General features: G+C 38.8%; 1 protein-coding gene across 1 annotated transcript; it reads left to right on the forward strand.

The window, feature by feature from the left end:
* Positions 1–531: 531 nt before the first annotated feature.
* Positions 532–11,954, forward strand: LOC124531633 (breast cancer type 1 susceptibility protein homolog). Its single transcript, XM_047106093.1, has 9 exons — positions 532–743; positions 835–1,034; positions 1,113–3,229; positions 3,308–3,480; positions 3,550–4,188; positions 4,356–4,452; positions 4,767–4,901; positions 5,256–5,373; positions 11,769–11,954. Exons 1-9 carry the CDS (start codon positions 664–666, stop codon positions 11,936–11,938), a joined length of 3,729 nt encoding a protein of 1,242 aa, XP_046962049.1. The 5' UTR covers positions 532–663; the 3' UTR covers positions 11,939–11,954.
* The last annotated feature ends 1,298 nt before the right edge of the window (positions 11,955–13,252 follow it).

The raw sequence follows: 13,252 nt of genomic DNA on the forward strand, positions 1-13,252 counted from the left end.
TTGATTAGTATTTATCTAGTAATGTAAGATGATTGAAGTAGATTAGGCCAAATAATTTTTTTTTCCTATCACACCGATATATCGATATATCGATATTTTTAAATAAAAATATCAATATCGATATTGATATATTCAAAAATTATCGATACAATATATATCGATACTTTATTGCATTTCCGACATCCCTAATAGCTCTGCAAAATTGACTTTATACCATTACGTACGAAAATTTTGTTTAATGTAAAAATAATTTAAACATAAATATTAATAAGATTATTTCATTATATCTACATCTTTAAAATAATAATTTTATGATACAGTAATGTGTATTCATAAATTTATTGTTTCATTAATTGTAAATTAATAAAATTTATTGTTATATAATAATTATTTTTATACTAAAAAATGTGTAATACAATGATAAACACATTTATTCATAAAATTTATTATGAACCTAAATAATAATATGAATTGTTTAATTTTTTTGTCTTTCGGAACGCATTAATTTAATTTCAGTCAATTGACATGTATTGCAGTCATGTCAAATGAACAAAATATACGAAAACTCGAAAAGTCAAATGTGTAAACCCGCGAAATGTTTCTGATGCATTTTTACCTATTGTAATAAATAATAATATATAAAGTGTTTATCTTTTGATAGCCATGATTTTCAAGAATTTAGATATTAATAAATTATCCAGATTATCCTCACAACAAGTAGACCATGTTACTTGCATTGAATGGTAAATACTCATTAAATAACTTATTTTACTACTCGTTTGGCTATAATAAACATATTGAAAAACTCTTATTTTCTTTTACTTTGATTTTCAGTTGTAAATATTATGTTATACCTACGACAGCAACTTGTGGACACACATTATGTCATTCTTGTTGGCGCGGGAGACGAACTTGCCCTTTTTGTAGCGTACAAGTTGAGAAAAAAAATTTAAAATTAAATTTACCACTACAGACTCTCAAAGAACATGTTCAATTACTGGCAAATGCATTTGAAGATCTTTTTAATGTAAAATGTATGTATTAGTGTTGTTTTGTGTACAATATATATATTAAGACAATCTAAATATACCATATTCGTTCATTTGTTTTAGTGGATGAATTTTCACTTGACCCACCAATTGATAAAGAATCCGAAGATTCCAATAAACATGTCAAAGAATGGTTGGCAAGTTCTCAAAATCATTTTTCCGCACCGGTAACAGATTCTCAACAGTCAATTATAGGTCAATCTATTGAACAAGTTACTAGTAATATACTAATTCATTCAGAAAAGAAGGGAAATCCTAAATCTATTGATGTTGTTCATGTCCCACCCGTACAAGTTGATTGGGATAAAATTGAAGAAATGCCAGAAATAGCAAGTACTAACAAAAATTTACAAAATCCTGTAGGACCTATGGACATAGAACCATTTGACTTTATAGATGATGATGATAAAGACTATTCAACAGAGAATCCTCGAAGGAGTTCAAGAAACAAAGAAAATAGACATAGTCATTCAAATAAAGCCTCTACCGAAATAACATCCGACAAAAATAGTGGAAAAGGTTCAAACTTGGATTCTGATAATAAGTCTCACAAGCTTGGGAAAAATTGGAACAATGTTAAGAGAATGAAAAAAGAATTTAGTAAACTAAATAAAAAGAATAGAAACAAACTAAATGTTTCTATTGAAATGTGTAAAAAAACTCAAACTATTGCTAATAAAGCAGTTATGCCGAATTCACAGCACAACATATTATATGATATTGATGATAACACTCCTGAAGCTAATTTGTGTCATAAAGAGAATAGCAAACATAAAAATATTATTGAGGAAGTGACAGAAGAAATTAGCATAGAAAGTAATAAACAAAAAGACAAAGATATAACAAATAGCTATTCTAATAATTCCAGGCATTCAAAAAAAGAACAGATTTGTGTTGATATTAAAGACAAACCTGCAGAGGATGAACTCACCACAAAAACAATGCATAAAGATAATGTAAATAATCAAACATTAGAATCTCAAAGAGTCTGTTTCTTTAAAAAAAGTGCCTTAAATAAAGTGGAAACATTAGGTGAAAAAAACGTAGAAATTGAGCCCAATGAGAATTCAAATGCAAACACTGTTAACAATGATGACATTGAAATAACGATTAAAATTGGGAACACTCTAACTAATATATGTATAAAGAAAAAAGATAATGATGTCCAATTTAAAATTAATTCTGAACGTGAAATTCAAACAAGTCCTGAAAATGCACATAACAATAACAATGTTGTTATTGGCAATCCAATAATGGACTGTAAATCACAAAATACTAACATTATTGAAGACATGCAAATTGATAAAGTTCATGATGATAATAATATTATTAAATGTACTTCATCAAGGATACAAATTTTAGAAAAATCAACATCTACCAAGAAAAATACAGCTTCTGCTGATACAGCTACGGGCAATTTTGAAATTACAGAAAGTGTAGAGAGAGAACTAACTGATATCTTGGACAATGCACAATGTATTAATAACCAAAATAAAAATTCTAACAGCAATTCAGCATCTGATAATAATGGCCAAACAAAAATAAATCAACCAACAACAGCAACTAAAGTGCTTCAAGGTATTCCTGAAGATATGGAATATCTGAATGATTTGGATATATTTGATGGAGAATCTGTTAAAGAAGGAAAGGTTCAATCACTAAAAGCTTCTAAGAACACTCCCTCTGCAATATTGATGCCTACGGTCAAAAGCAATATAATGAAGTCCTTAAAAGATAAGAGAGAAAGAGAATCGCCTTGTTTAGATGATATTCCAAGTACTAAAAAAATTAAATTAACACATGAAAGTGTGAATATTGATGACAAACCAATAGATACATTAACTAGTGATCAAAATAAAGTTTTAGATCAAGATAGTGAAAATATTAATTATGATGCAATAATGAGCCAAGTATTTGCTAATATTGATGCAGATATGGGTCACACCACTAAGACTTCTGGGCCTAAACAAGCTACCCAGAACTCTAATAGTAATAAAAGTAAAATTGCACAAACTGGAGATACTTTACATAAAACACAAGACAAAAATGACAATAAACACGACAATAGTAATAAAGACATTACGAAGGAATATGCAAATCAAAAATATAGTGAAAATGTATTTTCAATTATTGAAAAGGATATATCAGATTCAGAATTATTGGTGTCATCTAAAACTAAAGTATGAGATCTTCTAAATATATAATTCATGTTGTATTTTTATAATCTTTCAGAAATTATAATAGTATATTTTTTTTAGATATCAACTCAAATTCACAATGAAAGAGAAGATTCTGTAAAGACAGCAAAGGCAGTAAATGTGGATAATATTAAATCATTTTCTCAAGAGTCTGATATAGAAGTTGTAGAACTCAGTACACCATTACATGATGATGATTCTGACAAGAGCATTGTTGAAGAAACACCTCAAAAGTAATTTAAATACTATCCAAGTATTGTATGCATATAGTTGTCAAATATTAATGATTTTTTTATTTTCAGGAGTACATCTTTATTAAAAAATAAAAGCAAAAATGAAATAACAATTGTCAGTAATACTCAACAATTATTATTAAAAGATAATAAGAAACCCATTACACAGTTACACAAAACATGCAGCAATGTAAACAGAGGCAATGAAGATCCTGTTAATGTATTAAGTTTGTCGGATACTTTAGGTGATACAACAAAAACTAGTAAGAATGTGACTGTTGTTGAAACAGTACAACCTAGGCCGACAATGGAGACACCTCTAACGATTACGAAGTTTGTTGATCAAATTAAACACAAATCAACCCCCATGGCAAGAAAATCACTAAATTTCAACAGCCAAAATGCTGAGGAGGACCCAGAACAGACCCTGTGTCCAAGTTCATTTGTTGCAGCTAAAACTACTCAAGAGAAAGAATTCCTACAGAGAGCTTTTGATCAAACACAAAATTCTCCAATTCAAAGTTTGGAGACTGGGAAGAATTTCAAAAGACCTGTCAAACTTTGTGTTGGTGGATCTTGTTTGTCTTCCTCGGAGCATGCTAACCTTAAACTATTATGCCTTCGGAGAAACTGGACTTTCGTCGATAAATATTGTAAAGAGCTGACACATCTTGTTGTTGGAGTTGATGAAGAAAATAAGTCACAAAGGTACATCTTTCTTACACAATTAATCATTATTTCGTAATCTTGCATTTTAAATTTTAAGCTTGATTTGTGTAAATTTTTTTATGAACAATTGCGTTTATTGGAACTGTATTCAACAATTCAGTACCCAAAGAATAATATCTTTTTGATGGTAATTTTTAATGTTACAGATCTGTAAAGTACATGTGTGCTCTAGCCGGAGCGAAGTGGATCGTTTCCTATGAATGGGTCGAGAAATGCTTGCAAACAAACAATATTGTTGATGAAGTAAGTTTAATTTTTATCATTTACAAGTGACCAAAAACTCTGCAATGATTGATATTCGAAAAAAATCCCCATAAAAAAAATTTTTATGCTATATTACACTGACAAAAATAGCCAAATGTTACGATGCATTCTTATAATACTGATTACTTAAATTTAAAACTCTGTTTATTGCTTTTTCATAGCGAAATCACTCAACGGAATTTAATGAAATTTGGTTTCATACCAAATACTACTACTTACGTATACCTATAAACAGAGAGAACATCCTCTAAAATGCCTTTAAAATATAATAATTAAAACTAATAATGTCGTAGGAGCCGTTCGAGGCGCTGGACGGCACGGGCGAGCCGGGCCCGCGGCGCTCGCGCGTCGCCCGCCTCAAGCTGTTCCAAGGGATCACGTTCTACTGCATGCCTCCGTTTACCGTGCTCGATGTCCAAACCTTAAAGGTATGCCGCCCTATAAACAGGTAAATACCTGAAATCTGTAGCGAGTGCTGTTAAATTTAATACAATTACTTTTGTATGTAACATTCATAGTCTGGAAAGAGGAAATTATAAATTTAAGGAAAGTGTAACACTTATCATAAAATAACTTTTTTATGGCGACACAAAGGTGTTGTCTATTAACTATATACTGTAAACTAGATGACAAATTGCCTGCCAGCCCTAAAAAAATAAACTCGGATTTCACTTAAGCTTAATTTTTTTCATATATATAAGCTATCGTATCTTATCCCCTATAATTAATTGGGGTGTAAGAAAATGTTCCATGTAAACAGTATCACTGCCCGATCCCAACAGGACATCCTGGAGAGTGCGGGCGGGCGCGTGGTGAGCTCGCCGCGGGACGTGCGCGCCGCCGCCGCCCCCGCGCTGCTGCTCGCCGAGCCCGAGCGCACGCAGGACGACAAGTTCACGTGTGAGTACTCCGCCGCACCGGCACACACGCACGCAGGACGACAAGTTCACGTGTGAGTACTCCGCCGCACCGGCACACACGCACGGAGCGCACGCAGGACGACAAGTTCACGTGTGAGTACTCCGCCGCACCGGCACACACGCACGGAGCGCACGCAGGACGACAAGTTCACGTGTGAGTACTCCGCCGCACCGGCACACACGCACGCAGGACGACAAGTTCACGTGTGAGTACTCCGCCGCACCGGCACACACGCACGGAGCGCACGCAGGACGACAAGTTCACGTGTGAGTACTCCGCCGCACCGGCACACACGCACGCAGGACGACAAGTTCACGTGTGAGTACTCCGCCGCACCGGCACACACGCACGCAGGACGACAAGTTCACGTGTGAGTACTCCGCCGCACCGGCACACACGCACGCAGGACGACAAGTTCACGTGTGAGTACTCCGCCGCACCGGCACACACGCACGGAGCGCACGCAGGACGACAAGTTCACGTGTGAGTACTCCGCCGCACCGGCACACACGCACGCAGGACGACAAGTTCACGTGTGAGTACTCCGCCGCACCGGCACACACGCACGCAGGACGACAAGTTCACGTGTGAGTACTCCGCCGCACCGGCACACACGCACGGAGCGCACGCAGGACGACAAGTTCACGTGTGAGTACTCCGCCGCACCGGCACACACGCACGCAGGACGACAAGTTCACGTGTGAGTACTCCGCCGCACCGGCACACACGCACGCAGGACGACAAGTTCACGTGTGAGTACTCCGCCGCACCGGCACACACGCACGGAGCGCACGCAGGACGACAAGTTCACGTGTGAGTACTCCGCCGCACCGGCACACACGCACGCAGGACGACAAGTTCACGTGTGAGTACTCCGCCGCACCGGCACACACGCACGGAGCGCACGCAGGACGACAAGTTCACGTGTGAGTACTCCGCCGCACCGGCACACACGCACGCAGGACGACAAGTTCACGTGTGAGTACTCCGCCGCACCGGCACACACGCACGGAGCGCACGCAGGACGACAAGTTCACGTGTGAGTACTCCGCCGCACCGGCACACACGCACGCAGGACGACAAGTTCACGTGTGAGTACTCCGCCGCACCGGCACACACGCACGCAGGACGACAAGTTCACGTGTGAGTACTCCGCCGCACCGGCACACACGCACGGAGCGCACGCAGGACGACAAGTTCACGTGTGAGTACTCCGCCGCACCGGCACACACGCACGGAGCGCACGCAGGACGACAAGTTCACGTGTGAGTACTCCGCCGCACCGGCACACACGCACGCAGGACGACAAGTTCACGTGTGAGTACTCCGCCGCACCGGCACACACGCACGGAGCGCACGCAGGACGACAAGTTCACGTGTGAGTACTCCGCCGCACCGGCACACACGCACGCAGGACGACAAGTTCACGTGTGAGTACTCCGCCGCACCGGCACACACGCACGCAGGACGACAAGTTCACGTGTGAGTACTCCGCCGCACCGGCACACACGCACGGAGCGCACGCAGGACGACAAGTTCACGTGTGAGTACTCCGCCGCACCGGCACACACGCACGCAGGACGACAAGTTCACGTGTGAGTACTCCGCCGCACCGGCACACACGCACGGAGCGCACGCAGGACGACAAGTTCACGTGTGAGTACTCCGCCGCACCGGCACACACGCACGCAGGACGACAAGTTCACGTGTGAGTACTCCGCCGCACCGGCACACACGCACGCAGGACGACAAGTTCACGTGTGAGTACTCCGCCGCACCGGCACACACGCACGGAGCGCACGCAGGACGACAAGTTCACGTGTGAGTACTCCGCCGCACCGGCACACACGCACGCAGGACGACAAGTTCACGTGTGAGTACTCCGCCGCACCGGCACACACGCACGGAGCGCACGCAGGACGACAAGTTCACGTGTGAGTACTCCGCCGCACCGGCACACACGCACGCAGGACGACAAGTTCACGTGTGAGTACTCCGCCGCACCGGCACACACGCACGGAGCGCACGCAGGACGACAAGTTCACGTGTGAGTACTCCGCCGCACCGGCACACACGCACGCAGGACGACAAGTTCACGTGTGAGTACTCCGCCGCACCGGCACACACGCACGCAGGACGACAAGTTCACGTGTGAGTACTCCGCCGCACCGGCACACACGCACGCAGGACGACAAGTTCACGTGTGAGTACTCCGCCGCACCGGCACACACGCACGGAGCGCACGCAGGACGACAAGTTCACGTGTGAGTACTCCGCCGCACCGGCACACACGCACGCAGGACGACAAGTTCACGTGTGAGTACTCCGCCGCACCGGCACACACGCACGGAGCGCACGCAGGACGACAAGTTCACGTGTGAGTACTCCGCCGCACCGGCACACACGCACGCAGGACGACAAGTTCACGTGTGAGTACTCCGCCGCACCGGCACACACGCACGGAGCGCACGCAGGACGACAAGTTCACGTGTGAGTACTCCGCCGCACCGGCACACACGCACGCAGGACGACAAGTTCACGTGTGAGTACTCCGCCGCACCGGCACACACGCACGCCGGACGACAAGTTCACGTGTGAGTACTCCGCCGCACCGGCACACACGCACGCTGCTGCTGACAGCACAGCAAATGCGACCTGAGTGTGGCTCCTGTGGAACTGGATCTCGGCAACGTCTGCATGTACACACGAGTCGTAATGAATAATGAACTCGAACCCACCGGATGGGTCAATGTGTGTATAGAATAACGTGCGTTTGCTAACATGTTAATGTTGTCAGCGTGAGTCGGTCGACAGGATCGTATGGGATGTGCTTAGGTCACCTACGGATCGGAAAAGGTAAACTAAGCAGCTATACTTACTCTCTTCGGCTGTAAGCGAGTTGGATTGTGCGACACTTCGAAAATCACGTCGAAATATCTGCTTTGTTCCTTATACGATTTATATGAAACCTAAATAATAGTCGCCGGTCTAGAATTACACCTAGACATTTTACCTTAGGTTGCCAGGAGATTATCTCGTTATACACGGTTATTGACACCGGATGACGACGCGTTGAATGAGAAAAGTACTGTTACGCTTTTATCGGGATTGAAGTATAAAGGCCCAGGATGTCTTTCATCAAAATTCATCATAGTTATTCTAGATTGTTGCTAACATTTTCCGCAATACGCTGTTGTGATCTTCTAGTAACAAAAATTAATTTAGTCTCCTTATAAAATTAAATTTTCGACAGCTAATTGCCGCTGACATGGTGCGCTCGCGAGGTACTGCCTCCGAAATAAAAAAAAATATGCTTTAAAAATATCGTTGCTTCATCAAAGCTGGTTTTCTTCAACCAAATCAGAGACTCTAAAAATAGCTGGAACTCTGTAGGTACTCTATACCATCCAAAGTAAACGGATTTTGTAGCGCCATTGGAGGCTTAAAATCGAGCTAAACACGGCTGGAACCGCGATTCACTCATGTCCCTGCACGTGTACCTTCGATGCTGTGTGACAATTTTGTTATGAAGACAAAGTTCAATCAGTTCATCATTCGCTTATCGCATTATTTGGGGTCAGTGCAATGTGTAGGTAAATTAACTGAAAAAAAAACTAAAATTTTAAATTGTAAACAATCAACGCACGGGGTAAAAATGTCGGATGAATGTGATCGCTTGCTTGTACTTTGATCTTATTATAATAATGTTGTTTTAAACAAGCACGCAAAACATTCATATTATTAATTCATACATATAATTGGAAAAAGCAAATATTTACAAAATAGAATTAAAAAAAACGCTCCAATAATGTACCACGATTTTATTTTTTTTGTCTTGTTTCAATTTTGACAATGAGACTTCTAGAAAATACGATAAATTTATTTATTTTTTTGTTTATTAATCTTCATATTTTTTTTTCTGGTCAAATAAGCATTGCTTGTACAAAGAAGGACAAACGAAATAAATACATACAAATGGCGGGAAAATCATCAAATAAATTTTAATTTCTAAGGCAGAAAACCTAGGTGTTTGGCTTCAACCATATAATTAAAATCAAAATATTCTTTATTCAGCGCAGATTCATAAATGCACTTTTTAGTCGAAACGCTATAGCATTTAATTATGATTAAGGTTACCGCCGTGTATTCAGAGAACAACCGGCATGAAACTCAGTAGTCATTCACTTCCAATAATTAACATCGATATGTTAATGTATAATTAACACTAGAGATCTTAGTCTAGTTTAGTTATATTACAAACTATTTATTACTATATAGTTCTTGTGGCAGAGACTCTCTTTTTTCACGTAGTGGACGCTCCTGCTGCCGTCCTCCATAGGACCGTCTGAAATAAAATACGCAAGGCCCTCACCTCACGCATTCACGGTTCCAAAATTGCACTCTCTCTTTTAAGCCTTCGGCGTCGGGACTGTGGGGGCGAGGGGAGGCATTCCTCGTCTCCGATGATCAGATGAACCCATTCTCGACAACGAGCACGCTTTCGTTCTCGCGATCATATCCGCTAAATATGAAAAGAGCGCTTACACTGTTGCCACCCAGTAAAATATCGTACGCTATCTTCGCTCGATACGGCTGGTCACTCTCCGATGTGAACTTTGGACTTTATTCCTGCAGTGATGGACGTCCGACGGTCTGTGTAGCTAAACGGGTGTGTAGAGGGCCAAAGATCGCACGACACGGGCATAGCAAATTAATCCCAATAGCAGCTGTGTGGGCATAGTATCTTCTCCCTTTTCGATCCGGGGAATAAGGCGCTCGGAGTGATCTTAATAGCCCCAAAAACAGTCCAAGATGAGTAGGAATAAGTACGTCGCGTATTTTTCGAAACGTCGCATTTGAACTGCCCCTTAAGATTTATTAACGCGAGTTTAATATAAAACTATAATACTTAACTGCCAAGCATTAAAAAGATAATTATTTTTACCTTAAAAAAACGTAGTTTATCCCTAATGTGACACGTAAATAAATAATTTTCCTTCCTTTTATTATTTTATTTTGTTTTGTCAGGTTAATGTAGGATACAAGTACTGTGTATAGCGTCAGTTTCAAATTAGATTACCATAATAGGTAATAAGAAATAGTTATCCTTTCTTATGTTAAAATAATTCTCGGTTAGTGATAGCTTTTAATGTGAGAAATATTCCGTTTTCGCGTGATTCTGTAAAAATATTAAGACAAAAATTTCGGAATACAATGAAAAGTTAATTTTATACCGTAGCGGGTTTGTAGCGCAGTAACAACATATTAATATACCTTAATTAAAATTTCATAAATGAAACAAGAAGGGCATAAGAATTATTTACTGTACGGGGTTTCATTTGTATGTATTTAACGTAATGACGTTTAAAAATAATTATATTGTTTTAATATAATTAACGTAACGTAAACGTAATGTGACGAAAATACCAACTCTGATATCTATAACCACAAACCAATATTTGTTCCAACCCCGTCCAAAAGTAAATAACAAAATAACATTCCATAACTTATATTTGATATTACAAACGTTAGAAATTTTCCTAGGAGATATTACAAGATGGATCTTAAATGAAATGTACTCAAGCCAACGAAATGACCTCTGAGTCACGCCACTGACGTGACGTGGACGAGTTATAGTGATGCTTATGAAGCATCAGGCCACAATGGACCTTTAATAGTGTAATGATTATTTTATGGTATTAACCAAAACAATGTATGTGGTTATTTACTTTCAAGCTAGTTAAATATTACATTTATATTTAATATCAATTAAATTTATGTGAATTGGTTTTCTGCTTCTTTCGCGTTTCAGGAGTGAATCTTCAGATTTTATGCATAAAAGTCTCATATATCCTTTAGAGTTTCAGAGGTTTCGCCGTCAAAGGACAACAGACAGTCACTTTCGCATTTATAATATTAGTATATTTTTATATTGAGACTGGTCTGATCATATGCATGGGTGTTAAAATTTAAAAATAGCTCCATTGACTGACAAACAATAACAGAATAGTTAGATAAAAATAAGTTTGTTTACCAACTGCAAATGTTTTCGATTGTAGCTTTGGCATTATTGATGTAATTTAGTCTATACATTCGTAATGCATCGCTTATGTATAACAATATTTACTTCATAAAAATTCCACAGTGAACTTTGTACCCGTAGCTTATTTTAAGTTTATTTAAGATAAAACAATGTTCTTTATTTCTCATTCAATTACCGCTTTTAATTGTACTTCAGATATGTATTTAAGAGATAGGGACCGTGGGTAAATTAAAATTATTAAATAAAATATTTTATTCGAAAAAAGGTTGATGATGTAATACGGGATATTTGCCCTTGTATAGATAATCGAATTATAGGTTTTTTTTTTCAGATCTTGCAATGGAACTTAGTATTGTGCCTGTGAACTACGAGTGGGTGCTAAATTGCTTGGGCAGTTACACTTTGGGATCAATATACGAACTATTACTGTGTCCAGCCTCCTTGATACCCCCTGTCACCTCTAGCTGGCCACCTGAATTGATATCTCGTGATTATGAATAAATATCATTTCCTTTTATTATTTTATTTTATTTCCTCTTGTACAAACTACACTTTTTGAAGTAGAATAATATAATAATAAGAATAAATAGAATAATGAAATAATATTTTACAAAGCAAACGCGTCAAATTTTCAAACCTAATAAAGATACTTAATGTTTATGTATAAATTCCTGATGAAATAATAGAAATTATTACTAAATCTTGTAAAAATCTAAAAGATTTAAAGTTATTTGTGTGCAAGAAATGTAAACAACTAACACATTATGATGTATATTATACAATCTGTATTAGCGATTTACTTCCTGCGCACATGTTTGATAAATTGTTTTTGTTTTTCGAAATTAAAGTCAATATTAATAGCGTAAGCCGATTTTTATCCCAATGATTTTGCGACGATAGCTGCAAACAAAATATGTTAATTCTTGATTGCAATTTACTTGTATATCGATTTAACAAAGAATTATTTTTAGAGAGTTGAGAAATGTTACCGGCCGGGAGAGAGCAGCGCTATGCCTTTATAATAAAAAAAAACAAATGTAAAACGTGCGAACAAACGTGACATAGGATTCGTAATTTGTAAAAATCTGTTGAATAAACGCGAAGTTTTGCGTGCGACCCACTAGTCTTTATTAAATGTAGATAGAGCATTACACTTGCATATTGGTTCTCATAATTCTACCTGCAGTTCGAAAATTTCAAATCAAATCAAATCAATTTATTCAAGTAAACTTCACAATGAAGCGTTTTTGAATCGTCAATAATCAAATACTACCACCGTTTCGGAAAGCAGCTTCTAGCGAGAAGAAACGGCAAGAAACTCGCATAGTTGCTCTTTTCAAATAAACACATTTACAATGCTGTTATTGACAGTAATTAGCGTCTTATGATGGAACCCGAGCCTAACTCCAGGCGTTTCTTTCTAAAAAGTACTCTTTTAATGAATAGTATGATTTATTTATTAATTTAGTCTTAATAATATTTTTAAATTTTGAAAATGGTAAATTGATTATATTTTCCGGTATCTTATTATATATGCGTATACCATTGCCCAAAAACGTTCTATTTACCGTATGCAAACGGAAACTGGGGGTTACAAGTTTATTCTTATTTCTTGTATTAATAGTATGTACATCAGCATTGATAGAATAATTTTTAATATTCTTTTGTATAAAGAATATATTATCATAAATATATTGTGAGACAGCCGTTAATACACCTATTTCTTTAAATTTTTCGCGTAATGATGTCCTGGAGCTAATATTGTAAATAGATCGGATAGCTCTTTTCTGTAGAATAAAAACAACTTCAATCTCT

The sequence above is a fragment of the Vanessa cardui genome, chromosome 8 (genome assembly GCF_905220365.1).
Source record: "Vanessa cardui chromosome 8, ilVanCard2.1, whole genome shotgun sequence".
Classification (NCBI taxonomy): domain Eukaryota; kingdom Metazoa; phylum Arthropoda; class Insecta; order Lepidoptera; family Nymphalidae; genus Vanessa; species Vanessa cardui.